Source organism: Toxotes jaculatrix, chromosome 1, assembly GCF_017976425.1.
Source record: "Toxotes jaculatrix isolate fToxJac2 chromosome 1, fToxJac2.pri, whole genome shotgun sequence".
Lineage (NCBI taxonomy): Eukaryota > Metazoa > Chordata > Actinopteri > Toxotidae > Toxotes > Toxotes jaculatrix.
In genome coordinates, this window is record NC_054394.1 from 27,529,665 (window position 1) to 27,554,616 (window position 24,952).

Below are 24,952 nucleotides of genomic sequence, written 5' to 3' on the forward strand. Positions count from 1 at the left end.
TGTAACTGTAGAAAACCTGTGTTTAACATCAGTGTTTCAGCCAGCCGGCAGTGCGAGGGTGAAAGCCAAGGAAACAATCAATGAAATGATTAATGATAGAACGTAATGAAACAGAATGATCAATGAAAAAAAAAAGAGGTTGGAAAAGAAACGAGAAAAGTACAAAGACTGCAGCATACTGAAGCAAGTTCAGGAGGAAAATACTGTAGGGAGGAGGAAGAGCTGAAGTATTTTTGGACAGACAAGTTTTCAACTTGTTGTTTGCAGGCTGGGAGGAAAAGTTAAGATTAGATGACACGATGACCTACGCTGCAGGCGAAGCTGACCGGCTGTAGGCTGCTTGTAGTAGAGGAGTGCAAGCTGGCATGTAGAGATGGACTGTGGCCTGAAGGTACTGTGTGAGGGCGCTGCTTTCTTGGCCTTTATTATATCACAGCACCAAGATTTTATATTCTGATAGAAGTAGCCTGAGGTGTGCAGCCAGCAGAGGATGGATGTGACATGAAGGAATCTGCGGAGGACAGAAATAAAGCAGTTCTCCAGAGTTGTTTTTTTTTTTTTCTGGCAACATTGGCAAATAAAAGGCACAAATCTTTACGAGTGCTGAATAATTCCCCAAAGACATCACCTCTATCAGTTACAGCTCAAGTTAAATTGATCAGTCCTAATGCAAAGGTTGGAAATCAGTCTCTTTTATCTCTGTAAGTTTCATACTTATGGCTAAGAAAAGACAATGACGACTGGAATCTTGTGTCTAAGCTGATTCCGACCTTTGTCCTTTAGTTTTTTCAGTTATTCTTTGTATTTAGTGCTAATCAGCTAACGTTAGCATGCTATCAGACTAAGACGGTGCACATGGTCCTGTTGTCTGACAATTGGCTGAAATGATTCATTGAATATGAAAAATGTTTAATCGATTGAGTGACTAATTGAATCAGCACAAATGAATTCACTAACACAAGCTTTTCACGCTCATGTTCGCAGGTCTTGTTTCAGCCTTTAACTTCACTCAGCTCCTCACACTCACGCAGACTCTTCAGTCACATCTCCAGCTCAACGTGAACGCTGCGGGCTGGATATCTGCTGTCAGATTCCAGTGCGCTCAGGTCACTGGTGTCCTTTAATAGCAGCTTGTTCTTATCCAGCTGCTCCCTGGAGGTTGGTGCTCTCTCCTCTCTAATGACTGTTGCAGCCGATATTTAGATTGACATTCTATCAAGTCTGCAGGCGAGTCTGTCGCTCTGCCTCCTCTGCTGGAGGCAGGAAACGGACACGGCCATGGAGCGGACGGCTTTGGGTCAGTGTACGATTTCTACAAATTCTTCTGCGAGTAGAATTTTAAAAATATTAAGGACAGTAGATTTTTTTTAAGAAGGTTGTAGACAGAACAATCCCAAATACACATTATCACTGTACTCTTTTCTTAACTCCTGACAATCATCACGACATGAAGGATTCAGCTCCTCATAAACAGCTCATTATAAAAATATCTTTTAAGCAACAAATATGTGAAAAACAACTGTTGTCCTGATATTACTCTTAACACTAACATAACAATAACACCATGTGATTAATATTCCTGTCAGCAGTCAGTATGAGAGACTGATATCTGCATGAATTCTCACTGGGAAAATATTTTAACTTGAACTTACATTTGAGTTTGGAGCGAAACTTCAGCTGCTGTGATGAATGACGTGCTCCTTGCTCTCATTGACTGGCTTTTATAAATATTAATAAGCTTCCTTTATATGTAGCTTTTTTTTTAAATGAGCTATTAATATGTTATGAAGACAGTGGCAAAGAAAACGTAGCAAACATAACAGAGCAGCATTCCTACATTCATTAAAACAACATGGTTAGATGACAGCAGAGCACATTTCCCACAGCATTTAATTCACACACAAAAAGAAGAATATACACTGCTGTAATAATTCCTCAATGTTCCCTGGAAATAAGCAGAGGACATGGAGACAAAGCAGTCCTGGACTGCATGACACTTGACCCACAGCGGAGCTCAAGGACAGCAGGATGTGTATAAATGAGACATTACTGTCTGAACAGTTCTGCAGCTCTTTCTTTAGCCGGCGTGATGAACTGCTGTGTCATGCTGCTTACCCGCTGCCTTTTGTCAGTACATGGGGGGCGGGGGGGCGGTGAAATGATGGGTCCTCTAGTTTGGACCAGTCTATGATAATCAGGCCAAAATGACCTGATGGAAAATGAAAATTAATGACATTTTATTGGGGCATTCATTTACTAGTTGGATTATCTATTAAAATGCCTTTCTTTTCTATAACACACATACAGGATTACCTTCCATTACACCACTGCCTTTACTTTAACTGAACACTGGACAGATACACAGTGGGATTTATGGTTTGACCTTTAAACGATATTTGTTTTTGTTTTTTTCTCACTGAGGAGAGAATCTTCTGATTCATTCTGTTTATTTAACTTGTGGTTTACAGAAGCTCCTGAAGTACAGCTGCTACAACTTAAAACCTGCATCTAGTTTTATAAACATCATGATGCTTTCCAGAGATCTTGCTGGGCTTTTCTTCTTTTTGTTAACTGCTAAAACCAACATGTCTTCTTCTGGATAAACTGTTATCTTTCAGTTTTCCAGATTACCATCTCTGACTGTGATGAACAGTACCTGAAGGATGAAGAAGTTTGAGTGTAGATACAACGATAAAAGGACATGGACATATGGAGGTGTTCTGAAGCTTGAACACTACAAAGATGTAACATGATTACTTTTGTAAATAATTCAAATAGAAAAAAAATGAAAGATTAAATTCAGCAACTCACTGGGACAAAGTGGAATTTGGTGTTTTCACTCGAGGTACCTGGACATGGGACAGTTACTCCTGCTGCTGCAGATGTTACAGCAAATCAACAGTGGAGATGCCAGATATCAAGAAATACATTTATTTACAGAACAAACAGGGTTAAAGGAAACAGCAGCAACAAAATGCACATCCAACACTCAGCAGAATATTTACATCGCTCTGCCAAGTTTTCTACAACGGGTGGTATCTTTGAAAAACCTATCAGTGAATATTGTGGAATATTCCTTTAAAACAGCATCACAGCCTTGTGTGATCCATCAGCCTGACTTCGAGCTGAGTTCAGAGAGGGAGAGAGTTTGATTCCCACAAGCCCCCTGGTTCCATTAGTGAGCATTTAAAGCCTCAGAGTCTCTGCTGACTAAACAGCATACTTGTTCCGGATGATCTCTCCACCTTCCACCTCCACCTGCTCGTAAAGCCACTTCCTGTCACAGCGGCACTCGACCCCACACTTGCGTGAGCGGCACTCGGGGCAGGGGTAGAAGCAGCCCATACAGTCCACATCCAGACAGTCGCACATGTCATCGCCGTTGGAGAGCAGCTGACCTTTGCTGTCGTACAGTCTGCTTTTGGCTCCGATGGTCTGCCTGAATGATGCAGAGGAAAAACTGAGATCGGCGTGACATTATCTGCTCGCTCTGATGCAACAGTTTGATTTTGTTTTCTTGAAGCACTTTCTCCTCTGTGGATTTCTTTAATTACTTTCTCACTTTTAATTATGTCTGACATTACGACAATGTAAAATGATCACAGCTGAATATAAACCGTCCACGCTGCTGGCATCTACCACAGTCTGGCAATGACAGTTAATATTATGAAGCTCTCAGTGAGGAGGGATAAAAAACCTGGGGACAGTTTTGTCTTTCACTTCATTATGAAACAACGTTCAAATCTAGTTTAAGATTTGAATAATCCAATTAAACAACCCAGAGCCTAAAGGAAAACCCTGCGCATTTCCAACCATTTCTGTAACTTCACTGAGTAGCAGGGATAAAACGTGAAAACCGTAAATGAATTCTTCTATCATCAAATTCAGTGGACAAACTGTAAAAACGACCAACACCCAGACTGTGTCTCACCTGTCAGACAGCTGTTTTCCTCCACGGCCGCCTCGTCCACCCTGTGACAAAACAAATAAGCACATTTTATACTAAAGCAAATTATCCCCACAGTAGGTCATGTACTTGCTTTAGTTTATCATCAATTTATCATTTTGAATCTTATCATTTATGCATTTATATGTTTGTCTGATATTTTAAGTTAAGGATTAAAGGTATGTTTGCAAGTTTTGGCTCATTTACTACTTAAAACTGTAACAGGTGTCCTCCAAAAAAAAGGTCTGTAATGTAGAGGCAATTTAAAGTAAAACACTGGTATGATACGTCAAAAGGTGAACACCTCATCTACCCACGGTACAGACAGTAGTAACAGAAAACTCACCCTCAGTCCTCCCCTTTTGTCTCTGCGTAGATTGGCGGCTTCCCTCACTCGGTCTCTGTCTGCTTGCGTTCCTATTTGACTTGTGACGTTCGTCTCCTTTGGTATCACCCCCCTTTTACGCAGTTCAATCTGTGGAATTTTCGCAGTTACCAAACAGAACTGACTTGTTTTTGAAAAGAAATTGTCGTTAGAGAAAAACAGTCTGTGTGATGTTGTACCTTTGATGAATCCTGCCCTTGGGTGAATATGGTGGGCACCGCATCCTCCCGCAGAAACTGTTTGCCATTGTAGTCCCTGAAGCAGTCGGTCCTGAAATGCTCTGAGCAGAGGCATGTGTTGGCAGTTGGGATGAAGTTTTTCATCCCCAGGCTGTGGACCCATTTACTTGCAAGCTGAGGCTTGCTGAGAGGGAACCTGATACACAGGAGAGGGAGAAGAGGGTTTCAAACCTGATACAGTTCACCTGGCTGACTGTCTGGCTTTCTGACACGAGTCTGTTCATATTATCAGGCTAGTTTCAGAGCATTTTCATATGCATCAATGAAAAGAGTGATCTTCAGGATGTGCTGTTGTATTTTTACTCCGACTTTGTGTTTTCATTTATTTAGTAACATTAATTTTGGCATGTGCAAAAACTTAGGCACCCTATTAAGTCAATACTTGGTAAAGCCTCCTTTTGCAAATATCACAGCTTGCAAACACCTTTTCACTTTCAGTTTCTTAAAAGAATGCAGGACATTTGTATGTATTTGCATGAACAATATGCTGTGTATTTAGGCCCGATTTATAAGAAACAAATGATAAACTGACGCATAAAGAGGCCAATGCTTGTGGTTTTTATTGCACGCTCAGCTTTCAAGTTCGTCGCATCCACTGCGTGGGAGACCGTCAGACACAAACTAATACCAGGAAAGATGCTACACGAAGTATGATGTATGTTTGTATGATGTCTTATTGCGATTTAATGGATGGTAATTTAAAGTGTAGCTAGCTTGTGGTAAAGTCAGCTTTAATGCAGCAGGATAAGCTGCTTATTACAGTCGATAGGTAGACTCTGTTCTTAACGTAAAAACATGCAGTGGCCAAAAGGAGAAATCGTCTATGAAAGTATTTTTAAAGCAAAATTTCTTTGGTGAGTCTAATCAAATTGACGTTAAAGCTAACGTGAAAATCAACCGGTGAAAACTTACCTGTAAAATCTTATTTCCGATCCTTTTACAAACTTATTGTTGCACCCTATTGCCGCACAAATAACGGGCATGGTGTCCTTTTTGTAGAAACTATGCGATTATTCAGAAAATAGTGCTGAAAACACGCAGGAGAAAATAAACCCGCCTATGGTCTGTGATTGTTTTCGTTCCACTTCTTCCTCGGTGGAGATAAAATGTATTTCCGCTTCAACTTCCTGTTTGATCTTGACAGCGTCTGCCCTCTAGCGGCGGCTCAGATAATTGTTTATTTCACAATTATAAAGTCCATGCCAGAGTTACAAACAATATTATATAGATTTGACTCTCATCCATTAAATAAAGTTTTTTTTTTTATTAAATGGCACAACCCCGCCACTGAGACAACCCATTGTCTCAGTACGTGAGTACTTTTACTTAAAAAAACAACAAAAAAACTTTAAAGTAAATAAAGAAAGTAGGCTACTTAAAGTAAAATTCTTGCGGGATATTTGTACTTTTACTTAAGTACTAAGCGTCAGTACTTCCTCCACCACTGATAATTAATGTACTTTCACACAGTAAACAGTACCACTAACAGGAGATAAACACCGACATACGGATTGTAAACAAGAAAAACACGTGGTGCGAGGTGGGGAGAAGTGCATGGAGTGCTAGGTAATGTAATGAGTTGCTTTGCATTCATACAGTAAGGGGTTACATACACTATTTACAGCCTGTCTGTATTTATATTTGACAAGTGATGGAAGATAAATACAAGTTATTCCACAACACAAGTTTTAAGCCGATATAAATGTGATTTGTAGGTACAGCCGTTTTTCTTGTACCTGTTTCCGAACATTACCACTCCACTGGGCGATGGAGGGGTCTTGACACAACCCGACTGCCTGCAAGACTAAACCCAGGGCGGTGAACCTTCCAGTCCTCTGGAAAACCAGTTTCCTGCTGCAGCAACTGAAGCCTGTGCGACCCGGGGCCGCTGGATCACATGACAGAAGTACGCTGGCTAGGCTAGCGAGCTAACATGCTAGCTTCGGTTGTCAAAACCGCTGTCAACAGCCACGAACGGTCGGAGTAGCCTGCCCCTATCCATAAGTAGTTGAAAATTCGTCAAGTCTCTGGTAAGTCAACCCGTTTTGTGTTTGTCTTTTCTATACGTGCTTGCGGACCACAGGTTGTGGTATCTTAGCTAGCCTGAACTTGTTAAAAGGGAGTTCCTTTCGAGTGCGGGGGTGTTAGGCTAACGTAAACGATATTGGCCTTGTTTGGATTGAGCATGAAGCTAATCGTACTTAATCTTACTTTAGCGCCCTGTTGTAATGTTTTTTTTCACCATCCATCATTGGCACATTGAAATACTGTGAACGCTGGCTTATGTTTACACACCGAACTTGTAGCTAGCTGCTTGTTTGTCCACCAAATAACTGGCAGGACTGGTTAACTAACTAACTTGGCTAATGTTAGCAGTAAGCCTGAGGTCAAAACAACCACGACGTGTAGCCATCTCAAACTATTTACGTGTTTTAACTTGTCACATGCGTCAAGTTATTTGCTCTGTTAGTTGTTTATATTGCTTAAGCGGTTGCGAATTACGGTAAATATATGTTGTAGTAACCTAGCTAAACACCGGGGCTAATTAAGCTTGTCAGGCTGTGACAGTCTGGTCTTATAGCTTTTGTTTTATGTCTGGTTGTAGTGTGTGTGTCTGTGTCTAATCAAGATTATCGCTGAAATCCCCTAAATATCCTTGGTCCACCCACACAGGTGCTTTCACTTACTTTGCCTGATTGGTGCTTTATGTGGGCGTGAGCACACATGACATCTGTTGCATCTGCTGCACCTGCTGTCAGGGCTGGGTGACTTATATCTTTTTCAATTTTGATTAGTTTGGTGACCTCACTTGACACTTGACTGCCAGTGCTGCTCCACCCAGTGTTAACCTGAATGGAAGTCTCTAGCCAGAAGTAGCCAGAAGAAGTGAAAACACTGGGTGGGTCTGCAGGGCCTGGAAGCACTGAATGTACTTCTTCTTCCATCAGTTTTCTTTTTAATGGGAACGTTCATTTGTGGGGCCATCTCTCCTGAAAGCACTTACTCTTTTGCTTTCACACCAGCTTGTTGCTGAGTATGGTAGTCCTTTTTTGCTTCACCGGAGGGAGTCACATCCGTTGGTCCTCTGAGACTTTGAGAAAGGGACATTTCCCACTCATTCATGCTGACTGTATTATGTACACCCATGTTTGGATTACTGACTGGACAGTATTTATGCTTCTTCACAATCTTTCTGTAACCCACCAACGTGTCCTCTGACAGAGATAGTACTGGTCACATTGCTGTAATTTTTTCTGTCTTTGTCAGTGTCCTCACAGCAATGTTTTTCAGAACACTGGGAAAAACTGCCAAGATAATTTCTCACCATCTAATTTTATATGTTAAAATTGCTTCTTTTCTCCATCCAGTAGTCCAAAACCCAAAGATATTCAGTTACTAACTAAAACAAGACCAAGAAAATCAATAAATAATATAAACTGAAAATGACTGAATTCGGTAAATGATTGTTTAAATTGTATGGGATTCATTTCCTGACAGTTGCCTAATTAATTAGTCGAGTTTCTAAATAATCTCAAGTCAGTAGTCATGTTAACACTTGCTTGTCTAATTAAACAATCTAATTTGGGGTGTCAGCAAGATTTTATCTTAACATTACAAATCTAGTTGAATTATAAAATTGTTTTTCATAGAGCAAAGTGATGTTTGACTGGTTGACGTGTGTATTTTAAGAACTGGTCCAGTCTTTGAAGTTAGATGCTGAAGTTTAACATTAACCAGTGGGTTATAATCAATGGTAGAAGTTTATAATAACTAAACCAGGTCCATTATGAGTATTGTGGCTTTTTTATTAACATACTGCACAAGTAGGTAACATACTGAACAGAACATGTCAGTGATGATTATGTGAGTAATAAAATGAGTTTGAAAAAAAAAAAAAGGTGTTAAATATAATTATAACTTTTGGTTTTATTCTGTGCTTAATTGATTTTTTTGGTGCTGTCATTTCATTTCCAGTGTATCTATGAAAACATGCACATGGACAAAGGTGACTGACTGATAAGATGCAGAGGACATTGGACTCGAACAGAGAGATCAGGGTGCGGATGACATAAGGTCACAGGAAGAGTAGAAACCTTTTACGACCAAAGAATGTGAATTCGCCCATAAAACTCGATACCTTTGATTAGCAGACCTATTGTCTGTAAAATGGACCATGGAGCTCGTTTTAACTAATTTAGAATGATCAGAAATCAAACAACAGTACACTTATGATCTCCAATGCTGACATGATGTTTGACATATTGATTTTTGGTTTCTCAATATGTGAATATGAGACCTGTTCTGAATCTTGATACCCACAAGTTAGGGTCTTTCTTTTTCAGTTAAATGATTGAGGCGTCCAGTCTTGATATAATATATTTTTTTGTGAGTTTTCTCTTCGTGCGTTGTGTGACATTCGTATGAGGAAGGCTTTGAGTGGAGACAGCCTTTCATCTCAGGCAGTGGACCACAATACTGGTTATGTTTTAAAAGAACTGGAGAGAAGATGTGGTCATCCCTGGGAGTCTTTGTGGTACGAGGCTGTTTTTAGTAAAAAACGGACTGCTTAAATACTCTAAAGAGGAAAGGGCTGGAGCACCACAGCACTGTGGGGAGTTAAGAGCCATGCAAATGACCAATAGTAACCTCTTATGTTCCCTCTTTCACCCTCTCTCCTCCTCCCTCCCCCCTCTGTTTTCCCTCCTGTCTCCCATAGGGCATTGTAGAAGAGGACTTGTCTTCTTTTCTACTCACTCTCTTCAAGATACTGAGTCATTAAACTTCCACCTAATAAGTCACAGTGGTTTTGGCATCCTCAAGGCTCATCAGGCAAGCAAGTCCTCCATCAGCACAGGGATATCGACTGTTTGAGGTTGTGGACTCACATGGGCAAGATGGACAGGCGATAAATAAGACATCAACTTCAGAGGTAAGGTCAGTCCAACACTATGCCTGGCACAGAGTCACTGAGGCAGATTCATTTGAGATAAATGGGGCTTCATATCAAAATGTTGTCTTTTGTTTTGTTTTTGCAATATTAGTGCTAAATGCAGCCGTGGGTATTTTAAAAACAAATATAGTTTTAGTCACAGTCATACTTTGATTCATTTTAGTGTAATATTAGCCAACATTAAGTGAACACAGTCTTACCTGCTATTATGAAAAAAGCCTAAATCTACCAAGGCATCTTTATGCCAACCAGACTGTTGCCTTTATTACAACTTCCTGTTTGGAAGCGTTATTATTGCAGTTTAAGATAAACGCTTGGCTCACCATCACGGCTATAGCAGCTGTTTCATTTGTCAAGTTTTATTGTTGGTTTTCTCTTTAATTTCTTATCAGCATAATCTGACTAGAGTTACGTATATGTAATTACAGTTTATCTGTCATTCTCTTCAACTGTCTGTTGCTAATTTGAAACATGAACTGAAGCTATAAAATGCACAGAAATCAAGTACGGTGGCTGTGCGGTAAAAACTACCTTTTGTGATTTTTGTTGGAACGTCTTATGTAATCTCAGAGGTAACCTTTTGATTATGGTGTTCGTGTACTGCATTGCAGAGCCTGACATATTTTAAATTGTTACCAGACTTGTCTGAGTGATAATCGCTAATTATATCCTGTATTTTAGTGATGGAAAAAGTGAAATCAGGAACGGTTATATAAAAATAACCACACAAGCTCATGCTTTTTGTTCTCTCTCTCTGCCACTCTGTCAAACACATGAAAATATAAATAAATAGCACTACTACCAAGTGGTCCAACTTCAATTTAATAATTTTTTTTTAAATAATTTGAACATTATTCGCTTCACATGTGCTATTTCTACCATGTAGATGGCACAAGCGGTGTGCAGTTGCAACATTGGCACCCTTGTGCCAGTTTTGCAAGAGTGCTGGCCCTGTTCTTATTAAGTGGATTATCAACATAAGCTGGTAATCAGGTACTGAACAGTATAGCCAGTTTTGAAGCTCATTTTGATTTTTGATAATCTAACTGGGCTCCCCTGTCTGCTGTTTCCATGCTAAAGGCAAAACAGTATTTTGCCAATAGTGTCTAAATTAAATGTAAAATATAAAACAAATTTAGGAATTCTCTGCAAAAAAAAAACGGCTCAGTTCTAGCTTGGGTGTGCACTCTAATGAAAGCTGACAAAAGGAATCTGTTTTTGAGGGTTCTATATATTATAGATAAAAATAGGAAAATTAGGGCTGAGCAATGTGACGATATATACCTGAGATGACAGGTGTTTGTTGGTTGTTAGAGATTTAAATATCTGGTTGTCGTGACTGGTTGACAGTGTGTACATCAGTCTCACAATTCAATACTACATATTTTACCCGTATCATCCATCCTACATTTAGTAAAAGCGAACTAAAAAATGTACAAGGCTATGTCATATCACATAATGGTAGTAAAACAAAAAACAAAAGGGGGAAGGGCTCCGTATTTTAAAATCTGGTTTTCCTTGTTGCAGGGTGGTTAAGAATAGCCACAAGCCTTGCATGGGTTTCTGCTGAATCAGTTTCCTGAAGTGCAACCATATGTGGCACATGACAAACTCTCATTTCTGCTTTTGCAGACAGTTGGTTTTCCTGTACACGCACTTTCATACGCAGGGTCTGAGTTTATTTCAAGGCTTTTCATATTTTAGGTCTTTCTAAGAATGCAATAAGCTGTGTAAGAAAATAATAATTGCTCGGCCCTTGATGTCATTTGGCCACATCCCTGTATTGAATTTGTACAAAACTCATATACAGTAAAACAATCTACCCACAGTGTCAGCATTCCTATCCTGTTTATCACACTGTGTCACTGTGCTTCCGTCTGTATGTCTGTTATTGGGTGAACACTGCTGCAGAAGTTGTTGGTAACACAAGTGTCCTTTTGTGAAATTAACTCAGGTTTAAATCACACAGACTAATGTACAGTGCTGTGAAAAAGTATTTGCCCCGTCCTGATTTTTTGTTTTGTTTTGTTTTGTTTTAATTCAGCCTCATTGGAGGGTTTTCGGTCATGAACCACCTTTTTAATGTCATGCTACAGCATCTCAATCGGATTCAAGTCCGGACTTTGACTAAGCCACTCCAAAACTGTGTTTTGTATCACTGTCCTGCTGCAGAACCCAAGTGTGCTTCATCTTGAGGTCACGAACTGATGGCTGGACATTGTCCTTCAGGATTTTTAGGTAGGGAGCAGGCAAAGCAGCCCCAGACCATCACACTACTACCACCACCACCATATTTGACTGTTGGTATGATGTTCCTTTTCTGAAATGCTGTGTTTTTACGCCAGATTAGCCGCTAGCATAGCCCGGATACCTCCGCGCTTTCCCCTCTTCTGCTTTCTCTCACGCCGCTTGTGGCGCCTCCACTGTTCGCGAGACGCAGGAGTGGGGGTCAATGATGGTGTAGGCCTCCGGGGCTGACCGCAGTCCCGTAGCTCTTCAGCGTGCGCGGAGGTTAACTCTATAAATATGGCTCTGTGGAGCTCCGTATGTGTCAACGTGAGACGAGCCTTTATGTTGTTGTCGGTCAGCAGTGGTTTTCGCCTTGGAACTCTGCCACGGATGCCATTTTTGCCCAGTCTCTTTCTCATGCTTGAGTCGCGAACACCGACCTTAACTGAGGCTGACGCGGTTCTTAAGTTGCTGTTGTTGTGGGTACTTTTGTGACCTCTTGGATGAGCCGTCGCTGCGCTCTTGGGGTAATTTTGGTAGGCCGGCCACTCCTGGGGAAGGTTCACCACTGTTCCATGTTTGCAGATACTTTTCCCATAGGGCTAGGTAGGTTTTTTTCTGTCATAATAAAGAAAATAAAAACTTAAAAAACTGCATTTTGTGTTCACTTGGATTATCTTTGCCTAATATCTTACACCTTTAAATATGCCACAGGAGTTTGCCATTATATACTGTCTAGATGACTGAGTAGATACGATGCAGTACAAACAGACTGTTGGAGTGCACAAAAATAGAGTTTGTGGGGGCGTGGGGGGGGGGTTATTTGGTTATACTGGATAAAAATTTCCTTAATAATCAAATATCACTGCAATTTGTATTTTACAGGTACATGTTGATTTCGTAATGACAAGCTGCTGTGCAGAAGATGTCCACGCTGTCTGTGACTGATATCCCAGATGTTGGTCATGGTAAGAGGAGCAACCTCTTTCTCATCTTAATCCTCAGGGTCTAATTCTGTCAGTAACACTCATGGCAAAATTTGCATAATATTCTTGTTGTATTCTCTAGGAGTGAGCATCTAGCCTGGTGTTTGTGTTGTATTTTTTATTGTCCATAGATGGATGTCTGCTGAATAATTTTTCTTTTCATATGTGGCACATGACTGCTTTGATTTCTGCTGTGCACCACCTTTTGAACAACGGTTGGTTGGCGGTTGGTGGTGGTTTTGAATGTGAATGTATTTGCGTCTCCTGTGTCAGATGAGAGTAAGGTGTTTGACGGGGCCTCTGAGCTGCAGCTGGACTGCATGGTTGAGGAGAGCAGCGGAAGCACCGCAGTGAAACATGACGGCCTGCTGTCGCTAGCTGACCTCTCCCAGCCAGATGACTTCCACGCCCCCCCTCGTAATGGCCCTTCACTGACTGAGATGAGCAGCCCTCTGCCGGTAGAGCCAAACGACATCAAGCTGGATCCAGCTGCAGGTGACACATCTGCCAGCATAGGTGAGAGTAAAGTACTTACAGCTTTATTGTTTGTCTCCAGAGCTGACATTAAATTAGAATCCTTGTTGTATTCAAGGTTTTAAATACTTCAGTTATATTTTAAAAAGCTGAATTAATTGGCACATATATTAAATAGATTAAAATTTTAGACGGAGTGTCTTGTTATGAATTTGGAAAAACAGGGTGTAGTTTCTGTTAATGTTGCTGCTTTTGTCACTACCATGAGTCGTCTTTTGAAGTAAAACAGAACATCACTGAGTCCATGGCCTTCCTGAAAATGACAGCGTTAGAGCAGGAATGGCTAAAATGAGTCCAGAAGACTTTCACAATGTCCATTTTTACTTCATTTTGGTCAAGATACAGTGCATTTTCAAGCACATTCACTGCCACCACCTGACATACCAGTAAATCTAGATTCTCATATAGTGGCGTGTATGTCTCTGTGTGTAACTCGACTTGTGCAACAACTTCCGCAGGCTAGCCAGTATTTTTTTTTCTCCTTCTAATCTCAGACATGTCTTGCCCGTAGTTTGACCTTGTTCATCTTAGGTTGAAAGTTTGCATTAAACAAACGGTGGTGAGCAAAAAAAATAGAAACTTAAATGCAGTTTATTTTTAACAACAGTCTGAAAAATAAGTGCAGTCTGAGTAATTTCTTTAACTGAAATTGTTCAAAGTACTTAATATCGTTTATCACCTCTTTTTTTTTTTTTTTTTACTGTGTGTAGATGGTCAGCCAGTGAAGAGAAAGAAGGGGCCTGCTCCAAAGATGCTGGGCAATGAGGTGTGCAGTGTATGTGGTGACAAGGCCTCTGGTTTCCACTACAACGTGTTGAGCTGCGAGGGCTGCAAGGGCTTCTTTCGACGCAGCGTCATTAAAAGTGCCCAGTACTCCTGCAAGAACAATGGCCGCTGTGAAATGGACATGTACATGCGCCGCAAGTGCCAGCAGTGCCGCCTGCGCAAGTGTCGGGAGGCAGGCATGCTGGAGCAGTGTGAGTGTCTTTATGCCAAATGAATCAGAGAGACAGAAAATGTAGATCCCACTGCATATTGCCGTGTGGGTTTGCAGCCACGGCGAATAAAATGGATCCCTTTAACTCAGGGACTGAGCTTTAATCATGATGTGCATCCCACTTGTCCTATAGGTGTGCTCTCGGAGGAACAGATTAGACTAAAGAAGATGAAGAAGCAGGAGGAGGAAACGGCCCGCACGTCCACAGTGGTCACCCCCACACCTCCACAGGAAGCAGCCACACTGGATCCGCAGCAGCAGGAGATGATTGAGAAGCTGGTGGCCATGCAGAAGCAATGCAACAAGAGATCTTTCCTTGACCGACCAAAAGTGACAGTAAGCATAGATTTGGGATTGTTTTTTTAATGTACTTAAAAACTAAAACATTACAATGCAACCTCTGCCAGCCCTCACCCACTAAATGCTGAATCCAGTAGACTTGCTAAAAGATACAGCCAAAGAAATCAAAGAATGAATACTGTCAGCTGTGTGGTTTGCGATCGCAACAATTCATTATGACAATAATATTAGTTTCACTTAAAGAACAAGTAACAGAAGCTGCATTTGCATAGGTGTCCAGTGTGGGTGGTGTTCTGCCACAACATGGCAGCGCTTGGAGAAAATATCGCTGCCATAGAGACCAAGTAGAGTTACTGTGCAACTGCTGATGTGTGTAGGCACATTGAGAGTCGGACATCTGTAGTCAGTTTCTGGTGAATGATATGCTGTGTCATGCTGCTTTGCTGTTTTGAAAACACATCAGGGAAATGTTTATTCCACATTAACTAATTCATGAATTTGCTTGTACGTGTTAATGGGTTTTGTGTTTGCTTCCAACAGCCGTGGCCACAGAGTCAGGATTTGCAGAACCGAGAAGTGCGTCAGCAGCGGTTCGCCCACTTCACTGAGTTAGCCATCATGTCAGTCCAGGAGATTGTGGATTTTGCTAAGCAGCTTCCTGGTTTCCTGGAGCTCACAAGGGAAGACCAGATTGCTCTGCTGAAGACGTCAACCATTGAGGTTTGTCATGATTTATCAGGAAATCTAGTTTCTGTAGCTTTCATTTTGAAATGTTTGTTTTGCCTTTAATGCGAGGCATTTGGAACTGGTCGTCACTGATTTCAAGTAATAAATTTTAAAAAGTTGATAGCACCGATAGATATTCTACTTCTCAGCAACAATGCAGAGAAAACTTAGTTGCTACCAGCATCATTTTTCAACTTCCTTGGCCATATATTAATATTCCACTCACCAAGAAACATTTGTCTTCCTCAGATCATGCTGCTCGAGACATCTCGGCGGTACAACCCTGCTATTGATAGCATCACATTTCTGAAGGATTTCAGCTATAATAAGGATGATTTCGCCAAAGCAGGTGCATTTGCTCATTTCTGCCTATTAAGTGTCTGTGGAAGAAACAGATTACATTCCTTCTGCTAAGGACAGCCCACAGTGTATTATTCCACAACATTTCCTTCTTTAAGGTGCCTTTTTGTTTCCTTGTCTCTCTCTCTCTAAACTCTCACCTCCTCAGGGCTTCAGATTGAGTTCATTAACCCCATCTTTGAGTTTTCAAAAGGAATGAATGACCTGCATCTGGACGAGGCAGAATATGCTCTGCTCATTGCCATCAACATCTTCTCTGCAGGTCAGGATTCATGAATTACATAATCTGCAGTGAATTCTCTGTATGCAGGGCACAAATAGAAAATGGGCTTAGAGCTAATGCTACTGATGTTACAGGACACATGGGCTGTTTATAACTAATTTTTCAGAAAGAACAAACCCTATTTTACCCAAACATTTTGGATAATCTAATAAAAGAGATTAACAGGCATCTTTTTGTTTTATTTGGTAAACTTTGTTTAGATCGGCCAAATGTGCAGGATCACGATCTGGTGGAGAGGCTGCAGCAACCCTATGTGGACGCACTGCGCTCTTACATCATGATAAAGAGACCAAATGTAAGTGCACGGTGGTTTATGCAACCTCTTCTCATGTGACCAGCAGTATGTCAGCATAACCTGGTTGTCATCATCACAACAAGCACATTGGGTCAGGGCTGAGGTTATATTTTCTTGTTCAGACTGGTGGGGGGGTATTTTGGTTAGAGGAGAAAGACCATATGGAGAAACTGTTTTTACTGTAATTCAACTACTGCACGTAAACCACCTAAATCCTTTGTTACTTTTTTAAATCATACTTGACTACTTTTTAAAAACATTTTGTTTGCATTTCGCCCTCAGGATCACTTGATGTTTCCCCGTATGCTGATGAAGCTGGTGAGCCTTCGTACACTAAGTAGCGTCCACTCGGAGCAGGTCTTTGCACTTCGCCTCCAGGACAAGAAGCTTCCCCCGCTGCTCTCTGAAATCTGGGATGTCAATGAGTGACTGCAGACTCGATGTCACACTCCGTGGCTTTACGAAGTCTGAGGCAGAGATGGCATCCAGCAGGAACACTGACTCCTTTCTGGTCAAGGATTGGTTAAAGATTGAGATTTTATATTCTGGAGGGAGAAGGGCATCATTGCCCTTTGCTCTCAGACAGACTGCTCTATGGTTTTGTGTTTTGTGTTCATGAGGACAAACATGAACACCTAGTTTTCTTTGAGCCTTTTGTTGTTCTTCCTTTTGTGTAGATGCTGAAATGATTGTGGCGATATTAAATACCAGCATCGGGCTCTTTTGCCAGTTATTTCTGATTTAATATTTGTTGAAAGTTAAGTCAATCTCTAGTGCAGTTCTATACTCATCCTCTAACAATTATCAGAGCGTTCTGATCTGAGCAGGTCTTAGCTGTGGCCGTCGGACAGCTGAACATTCAGTTTAAATGGTGATGATTTTTTTTTTTTTTTTTGCAGCTGTGCAATAGGTGGAAATGGATACAGAGTTGGGCATGAGCAGATCCATATCTGCTGTTCACTTCATTGATGTTGAGGTGAAATGATAGGCCATCTGGTTGGCATTGTGCGTTGTGATATGGCAACAAGTACTTTGTGTTCCTTTTTAGAGTAAGTTCAGAAATCAAAAGGTTGGTGTAGTCGCTCAGGTAAAGTAATGTGAAGTAGACCTCTGGGAATTGGAGGCATTTTAAATTTCTATTAGGTTACTTAAGTTTTCTTCAAAGTGCATAAGGGACCCTTTTGGTCATTTATAGATGCCCATAAACTTTCATGTAAATTGTATATTTATTTTCACAGGAAAAATGTATAGAGTGCACACACAAGACGTATCCACAGGATTGTACAATCACATACTAACGCACAAGAAAGTAAAACTGCAGGTGAACGGCAGACTGTGCCCTCATTTACAGGAAATGGTGATGGTGGTTTTTTTTTTTTTTTTTTTTTTACACAGCACTGGTACCTTGAAATAGGTGGTCCTAAAGTGTCTTCAAATTCTATGTAAAGATGAACTGTTGGTTAAAAAAGGAAGTCAGTCTACCGTCTCTGTGACCCCCCCATTCCGGATGAATAAAAACCCTTACTCACAAATCAAAATAGAAAGGATCACATCTATTAACACCTTATTCCTCATTATGTGTATGTGAGATGTCCGTTTATTCATTTCATTACAAGACAGCGCAGTTATTTTCACATTTTTATTTGTGATTTTTATCCCGTGCAGTATGATAAATGTACAAGCTTGAATAGGATACAGAGAATTTCTCACCCTTTTATTTTTGATAATATACTGTATGATTGATACTGAGGAAAAACAAAATGTAAAACTGAATATACAGTGGAAAACTAACCTGAAGGCGTACCATAGCCTGAAAATCTTCCTTGAGTGGTTATTCAGCACACACAGCTTTAACTGGTCAGATTTTGGAAAGCCTTACAAAGAAGAAATATACCAAATTCTATATTAACAGGGAGCAGAGAACAACAGGAAATGAGTAGAAACATTAAAATTTTAAGTTATAATGAACATTATAACTAGAGAGATCTAGATGTTTGTATTCAGGCTGTTTTTTCGTGCACTCTCCTGTGCAGTGTAAACTTGATATGCTGCGTAATAGCTGATAAAGGAATGTCAATGTAAATTCACAGTTGTGAAGTTTATTCTGGCTTCATACTTACTTTGTGTCTACAAGGCTGAAAACTGGACAAAATAATGTCATTGCAGCCCTTTTTTGAAAATGACAGTAATTTCATTAGCTGCCTGTGTAGCCATTTCCGGGTATGACCATTAGACTTGCATAACCACAGATGTAAAATGCTGCTTGCTCTTGCTCACAAATGTTTTCAACCATTTCACCTTTTTATGGGGTACCAGTTAAAATCAGAAGTTATACCTTATTGTGAATCTTTTTACCATTTTCGACTACAGTTTCTTATGGCTTTTGATTAATAAAATTGCATGTACCATCTCACACATAACGGCTGAAACGGGACATGGATTCTTCATATAATCACAGAAGTAAAAATACACAGGTGTGCAACAGCATTTGATCTGAATTGGATAATCTTGACCAGAAGCACTTGGTGGTGGATTTAATATGTTTTGAAAATTTGAATTTCAGTTTTAGACTCCAGACTAAACTCTTTGTTTGGACTTGGGTTGTCCTTTTTTCCCCTGTATTGCATAATGTTTGTTTAAATGAATGCCCTGTTATGGATCTCCCAGATGGTCAAATCATGTTCTTTTTTTTCTTTTTTTTTTTTTTAAGTCGGCCTTTTTCACAGCAGACATTTTGACATGTTACAGTAGAAAAAGCACAGATGCTACTAATAACTTTAACAATGGCATCATTATTTTTCTTACTTCCATCTATTCTTTTCCTACTGTGACATGGTAAAATGTCTTATTGTGAAAAAGCTCTGTTGTTTTAGTTTAATATCCCCGTCCATTGCACAGGGCGGGAGTGTGAGTCTTTGAAACCCAGTCTTAATAGATCAAGGGAATGTTACAGTACTTACTAATACAGCTCTAATAATGGTAAAAGGTTAACTTCCTAGGACTTATTTGCCATCCAGTCCATCCAGGATTGATTCATATATTTATATGATTTATATGGCCAATTGAACAGCAGACCATAATTCACTGCTTCTGCCTGGTGCGTCATCTTTGACCTAGCTAGCTTGGTGAACACTGGTTGACTCTGATTTTAAACATTTACCTCTTACACCATAAAGATTGTAAATGGGCAAATGTGCAGTGAGCTCAACCTGCTCGTTGTTTGAATGAATACAAACATGTTTTTTTTTTATTGTGTTAACAGTGGGATGTTCTTCAACCTGCAGAATCGTCACAGAAACAGTAGTAACCGGAGAGTTTTTCTCCCTCTTCCCCAACGCTTTCTTGGAGTAACACCTTTTTTCTGCTACTGGAAACAAGTGCACTCCAGTTACACAGGACAACATGAGGAGTTTCATTCCCACCTTTAGCTGTATTACAGTATGTTGCACTGCTTATTTGGAAGTGGCCTGAATTAAATCTCAAACTTGATATCAGTAAACTTCATTACACTGAAGAATTTCCCCGAGGCACCCTTTCTCATTCAGCACAAACACACAAAGACAGAAGCCAATGGTATAATATTTTCTGACCACGTATTGTATTAAGCCTTTTTGCCTTCCCTCTCAAAATTTAATTTACTTTTTACTGATACTCTAAAAATGGTAACATGTTTTTGTTATTGATTTGCTTACACCCCTCTAACTCATTAGCAATGTTTTGGTTTTCTTTCTGACAGATTTTCAAAGAAGCAGATTAACAGTGTGCGGCATTGTGAAACCATCAGTGATTTGTTTCAGTTGCCTAAGCAAAAACCTTATTTTGGGCCCGTTTCAATGAAATGTGAGGTTTGCTTTTGGTTTATGGTTTGCTGTTTGCAGAGTATCTCCAGCCAAACACTTTAAACCATTAAATTTAAGCGTAGCCTCTGTAATGTTTGGGGTGAATTTTCCACCGTTCCCCGATGAACTCCAGATCAACTCAGAGATAGAATTTGATGAAACTGAAACTGAAAATTTCAGTTTCATCAAATTCTATCCGTTCCCCGATGAAATCGATAGAACCTGATGAAACTGAAATTTTCTTGGTGTGCTGTACTCTGATCAAATGAGCAAAGCGCATCAGTTGTTGGCTCTTAAATATTTGTTTCTTAGTGTACATGTTATGTTAATGCTGTAGGTATCACAGTTAACTGTACTGTATATACTGTAATTGACATCTCTGATCTCATTTAATTCCTGTCCTCAAAGGGTGACACTGTAAACATTATTGATATATAGAAATGCAAACCTATTTTAATACTTGTAACTCCTGAAGACCTTCTGTTTTGTATGTACAGTATAAATTAAAGCTATGCTGTAGTGCTAATATGTTTGGAATCAGAATCACTCGTTTGCTGGTCAGATTTCAGACGTACTGAATCTCAGGGACTCAAATTGGACAGACGTCTGTTTTTTTTTAATAAGCCTCATGATATGTAGCCACTGCACAACCATATACAAAACATTCAGCATTGCATCAATATGAAACAGTCATAATCATGATAGATAAATCACAAAAACATTACAACCCTGTTCAAAGTAGAGACCTATAAATTGTACATTTACTATATATATAGAGAGAGAGAGAGAGAAAGAGAGAGACTGTATAAGATATATACTAAAAATAAAGGGCCAGAATACTCCATTGTCTATATGCTATAATATATATAGCTTTAACATGGGAATTTTATAAATAATATAAAAAAGAACAAGGCCCAGGCAAAACCAAAAGAAGTGGCTACATAGGGCCTCTCAACCTCCAAGGTTCCCAGGACTAGGTCAAAACCTTGTACCTGGCTGACCACATCAGGCCACATCTGCAAAACTGAGGATATAGTTGAAAACTGTTGTGGAACCACTGTAAACAGCTACTTTCAATGGAAAGTAGATAAAGCCTGCTTGAAAAGCCGTTACATGTCGTTCGATGGCGTTATATACTAATTAGCATATCCATGACGTTATCATGTTGTATTTGCATTCTGCCTAGTGTCCACCGGCTTCAGCCCTTTATCTTTTTGCTTCTCTTCAACTCACATATGCAGTCATTTCATTTTGCTGCTCTCATTTAAATGTTTTTCTGTCTGTTGTCAGACAACAAAACAAGTATGAAATAGAGAGTGAAACATGGCCCAGTAAGACTACATGTTAACCAGTAGTCACTCCAAGCCATTTTCAAGTCCCTGCTCTGCTAAAATCCTCATTTGATAACCTCGATGTTGTCTGACAAAATCACCATACGCTTAAGTTAAAGACAACGGCTGTGCTGTAATTTCTCTATATTTGCTTATAAAATGAACTCTCAGAGAGAAAGATAGAAGCTCATTCATGCCTATGTCAGCTGCTGTGCGGTCAACCAAATGAGAGCCTGCGGAGGGCAAGCCCAGCCTTGCCCTTGAGGGGCAACACTGGTAGCTCAGGTTTGCCCACAAAGTCTGGGTATTTTTTTTTTTCTTTATTAAGTCACTAATGAGGTCTGAAAAGTTGGCAAATCTACCAACAAATGCCTTAAGTTTGCATCAGTGCCTGAAAATGCCTTGGTGACGTAATAGAAAATAGTTGTACCAGTTCATTTTGAAAGAGCAAAAGCCAATTTGGAAACTCCAGCTCTTGACAGGCCGACCAATGGTGTAACACCAACATCACTCAGTCAGTCAGTCAGTCGGGGACACTGGTGTTAGTAGGTGCATGCTGGCCCTATAACTGCCTACCTATATAAAACCTGAGTTGCCTCTGGTGCTGCCTCCAACAACTAGAAATTCACAGAAAATTTGAAAAATAACAAGGGAAAAGACAAAATAAAATTAGTCTAAATCAAACAAATATTTAAAAAATAAATAAATAAATAAATAAAACAACAAATAACAGTATGGGGGTGGTGGGGTGGGTGTCAGATTATCCTCATAGGGCCCTAAAAAGGGTTTGTCCGCCCCTGTTAGGCGATAAAACACCGTGAAATACTGCAGACTGGTCAGAGTGATTATTGGGTGAACTACTACGACCACCACAGGCAAACTGCTTGTTAATCCTCGCAGGGACCAATAAGTGTCTTTCGTCGGGCTTGTTTGTCGCTTCCGTTAGGTCGGGCTGTGAGTATGCGGAACTCCCTGCAGACGGATGATGATGAAGGGGATGTTGTGAAGGCAGGTTGTAACTGACCGAGCCTCCCGTTCACCGAGCAGAAGAGGCGGACGCACACCTCGCATCGTTTCCAGTGCTGCCGACCACTTGGACGGAGCAGCTAGTTGTTCGGTCGCCGTCCCTGTGCGACGTTTCCAATGATACACCTTAGTCTAAACGAAACGAGGCTGAATTCGGACACACACCGCTGCCCCTCTCCCTCTGTGACCGAGGAGGGCACCCACCACCCAGGCCGTCATCAGCAGCTGGCTTCGCAGCGAGCGTTAGCGGCTAACCGGCTAATGTAAGCAGGTAAGGATGTCCCAAATCAACGTCTGAGCTATTTCCAACCTAACCGCCGCTTTCGTGGCGTGAGCTCTGAGCCGTTTTCCGATGTCGCCACCGTTTGTTAGATGTGTCAGGCTACTATTTATGAGGCAAACCAGCCAAGCTGCTGTTAGCAGCTAGGCGGCTAGCTAGCTAGCTAGCTAATCCATCCGTGGCGTAGGAAACCGTAAAGCTAGGAGTGTGGAGGTGAGAGGATGCATCGATGGGGGTAAACACCGTGGACGAGCCCGGGCCTGGCAGCTTGTCATAAATATAAAAAAGGGATAAAACAGCCACAAGCTACACGGCCAGCTCTCTCGGAGCTATCGGGAGGCGTTGGCATTGCCTTATCTCATTTGTAGCGTTGTTATCCTCGCCTCACCGTATGTCGTTACTCTAATCTCCACTTTTAACCAAGCTTGTTAGGTAGTAAAATTCCCACTACACCTCGTAACCAAGCTTAGCTCAAATGGGATTTATGTTCTGTAACTGACAACCATACTGCTGAGGTCGTGTGTCATTGTGGCCTCATCACCCATCACGCCTAAAGCATCGTTTTGCTGTTGTATTGTGTTACTCAATGTCAAACCATCGGTGGTGGAAAGTCACTAAGCACATTTACTCAAATACTTTACTGAAGTACAGTTTTGAGGTTCTTACACTTTGCTTGAATATTTCTTTTTTTATGCCACTTACATGTAATGCATTTAAAAGGAAAATATTGTACTTCTTACCCCATTACATTTATCTGGCAGATCTGTTTACTAGTTGCATTTCAGATTGAGATGTCACGTAAAATAAAAAAAACAAAAACAAAACACCATACCAACCATTTTGGCTTGTGACACTTTGAGGTGTCTAGAAGTTGTTAGCACCTACGAAAGAGCAATTTCTCTATTAAACATATCCGATAGTTTCATTTCAATATGTGTTTGAGGCCCAAGTTGGTAAAATTGGGCATATTTTTCTCTACAGATGTGTGTATCTGAGCTTTGTTTTTCCCTCTTTCTTCTTCCATTTATCATCTCATGCCCTGTCAGATTTAGCTGGTGGCTCTTTGGAGGTGCCTGACATCTATGTTGGGAACCACTGAATTTCACAGGCTAATTCTGTATAATGTAGTTAAAAGTAGCTCTGCCTCAAGCAACTACAGCAATAAAAGGGCGAATGCTGAACCGATGCATCAGTATTAACATTAATTAACTTTAATACACAGAGTATATTTTGCTGATCTGCACTTTAACTTGAGAAGGATTTTAAATGCGGGACTTTTACTTGAGATGAAGTATCTTTACATTGGTCCACTGGTACTTTTTTACTCAAGTAAAGGATCAGAGTACTTCTTCCAGCACTGCAGACCAGCTTCCAACAAAACTATTAGTTATGGATATTTTAACAGACTTTAACAGTCATGAGATGAGCATTTAATGTAAACATAAATGGGCTGAATGACCATGAAGTTGGGTTAAACGCAGAGGTCGTCATCAATGTCAACAAGATGAAGAATATAGAATCCAGTTTTGAATTAATGAAAATGCTCAAATAGGTGAATTTAAACAATGATAAATGATATAGACCGGTGACATATTTATGACGTCAGAAAAGATAATGCCAACCTCATTGTTCCTGAAGAGAAATTTTACATGGATGTCAAAGCGTCAGCACAGAATATGTAAAAATAACAGTAAACATTAAAAAACAAGGAAACGATGACAAATGGGACAAATTCATCATCTACTGTTTCTCGTCGGAGTATCTTGGCTGTGGGTCATGATCTCCTGTGTGAATAAACAATGCAGATAAATGCGTAGGATATAAAACAAAGTATTTTTATATGATTTGTTCTTAAATAAAAACAAGGTTTGCATGTCATCATCGTTGTGTAATGCACACTGAGCCGAGCTCCCTCCCTGCTATTCGAGGAAAAGTAAAAGCTTGCCATCCTCAATTTGACGTGACAGCTTGCATGAATGGCACATGACCCAAATGCAACCTGTCACCACGCTGCTGCACCAAACTACCACTGTCACAACACAAGTGAAAAGTGAACCTGTAGGATGTAAATCAAATTTTAACACAAACGTTTATTTTCGTGCAGCATAACACCAACCAAAAATGGGGGCCACAGACTGGACGAGGTCTTAGAAATGAATACATAAACAGAGAGAAGAATATGGTACGGTATGGAGGAGGCCCAGGATATCATTTTGCGCTAACCAATTTTATTGACAGGGGGACT

The 24,952-nt window shown here is 40.4% G+C and overlaps 3 protein-coding genes across 24 annotated transcripts in view; 2 read left to right on the forward strand and 1 right to left on the reverse strand.

The window, feature by feature from the left end:
- Positions 1–1,936: 1,936 nt before the first annotated feature.
- Positions 1,937–5,656, reverse strand: LOC121181332 (ADP-ribosylation factor-like 14 effector protein). Of its 2 annotated transcripts, XR_005894005.1 has the most exons (6): positions 5,483–5,656; positions 4,511–4,706; positions 4,293–4,421; positions 3,932–3,972; positions 3,137–3,439; positions 1,937–3,049 (listed from the first exon to the last, which is right to left on the reverse strand). XR_005894005.1 is itself a non-coding variant. In XM_041037252.1 (5 exons), exons 1-5 carry the CDS (start codon positions 5,551–5,553, stop codon positions 3,211–3,213), a joined length of 666 nt encoding a protein of 221 aa, XP_040893186.1. In that variant the 5' UTR covers positions 5,554–5,656; the 3' UTR covers positions 1,937–3,210. The 2 variants fall into 2 exon arrangements, 1 of the variants encoding a protein (XP_040893186.1); XM_041037252.1 differs by having other exon boundaries at positions 1,937–3,439.
- Positions 5,657–6,406: 750 nt separating this feature from the next.
- On the forward strand, positions 6,407–18,648 carry nr1h3 (nuclear receptor subfamily 1, group H, member 3). Of its 3 annotated transcripts, XM_041034966.1 has the most exons (12): positions 6,407–6,600; positions 9,288–9,500; positions 11,694–11,759; positions 12,636–12,718; positions 13,010–13,252; positions 13,981–14,247; positions 14,401–14,603; positions 15,108–15,287; positions 15,543–15,642; positions 15,802–15,915; positions 16,137–16,231; positions 16,514–18,648. In XM_041034966.1, the coding sequence occupies exons 4-12, from the start codon at positions 12,676–12,678 to the stop codon at positions 16,658–16,660; spliced, it is 1,392 nt and encodes a 463-aa protein (XP_040890900.1). In that variant the 5' UTR covers positions 6,407–6,600; positions 9,288–9,500; positions 11,694–11,759; positions 12,636–12,675; the 3' UTR covers positions 16,661–18,648. The 3 variants fall into 3 exon arrangements, with proteins under 3 accessions (XP_040890900.1, XP_040890891.1, XP_040890882.1); XM_041034957.1 differs by lacking the exon at positions 11,694–11,759 and having other exon boundaries at positions 9,288–9,505; XM_041034948.1 differs by lacking the exon at positions 11,694–11,759 and having other exon boundaries at positions 6,408–6,600.
- A 3,620-nt stretch (positions 18,649–22,268) lies between these two features.
- madd (MAP-kinase activating death domain) overlaps positions 22,269–24,952 on the forward strand; it is a 48,057-nt gene continuing 45,373 nt past the window's right edge. For 16 of the 19 annotated variants that reach the window (XM_041039405.1, XM_041039412.1, XM_041039408.1 and 13 more), the window contains exon 1: positions 22,269–22,698. The gene's annotated coding sequence lies outside the window, so the exon portion shown is untranslated. The remainder of the gene's footprint in view (positions 22,699–24,952) is intronic. The other 3 variants (XM_041039445.1, XM_041039477.1, XM_041039406.1) reach the window with 2 other exon arrangements.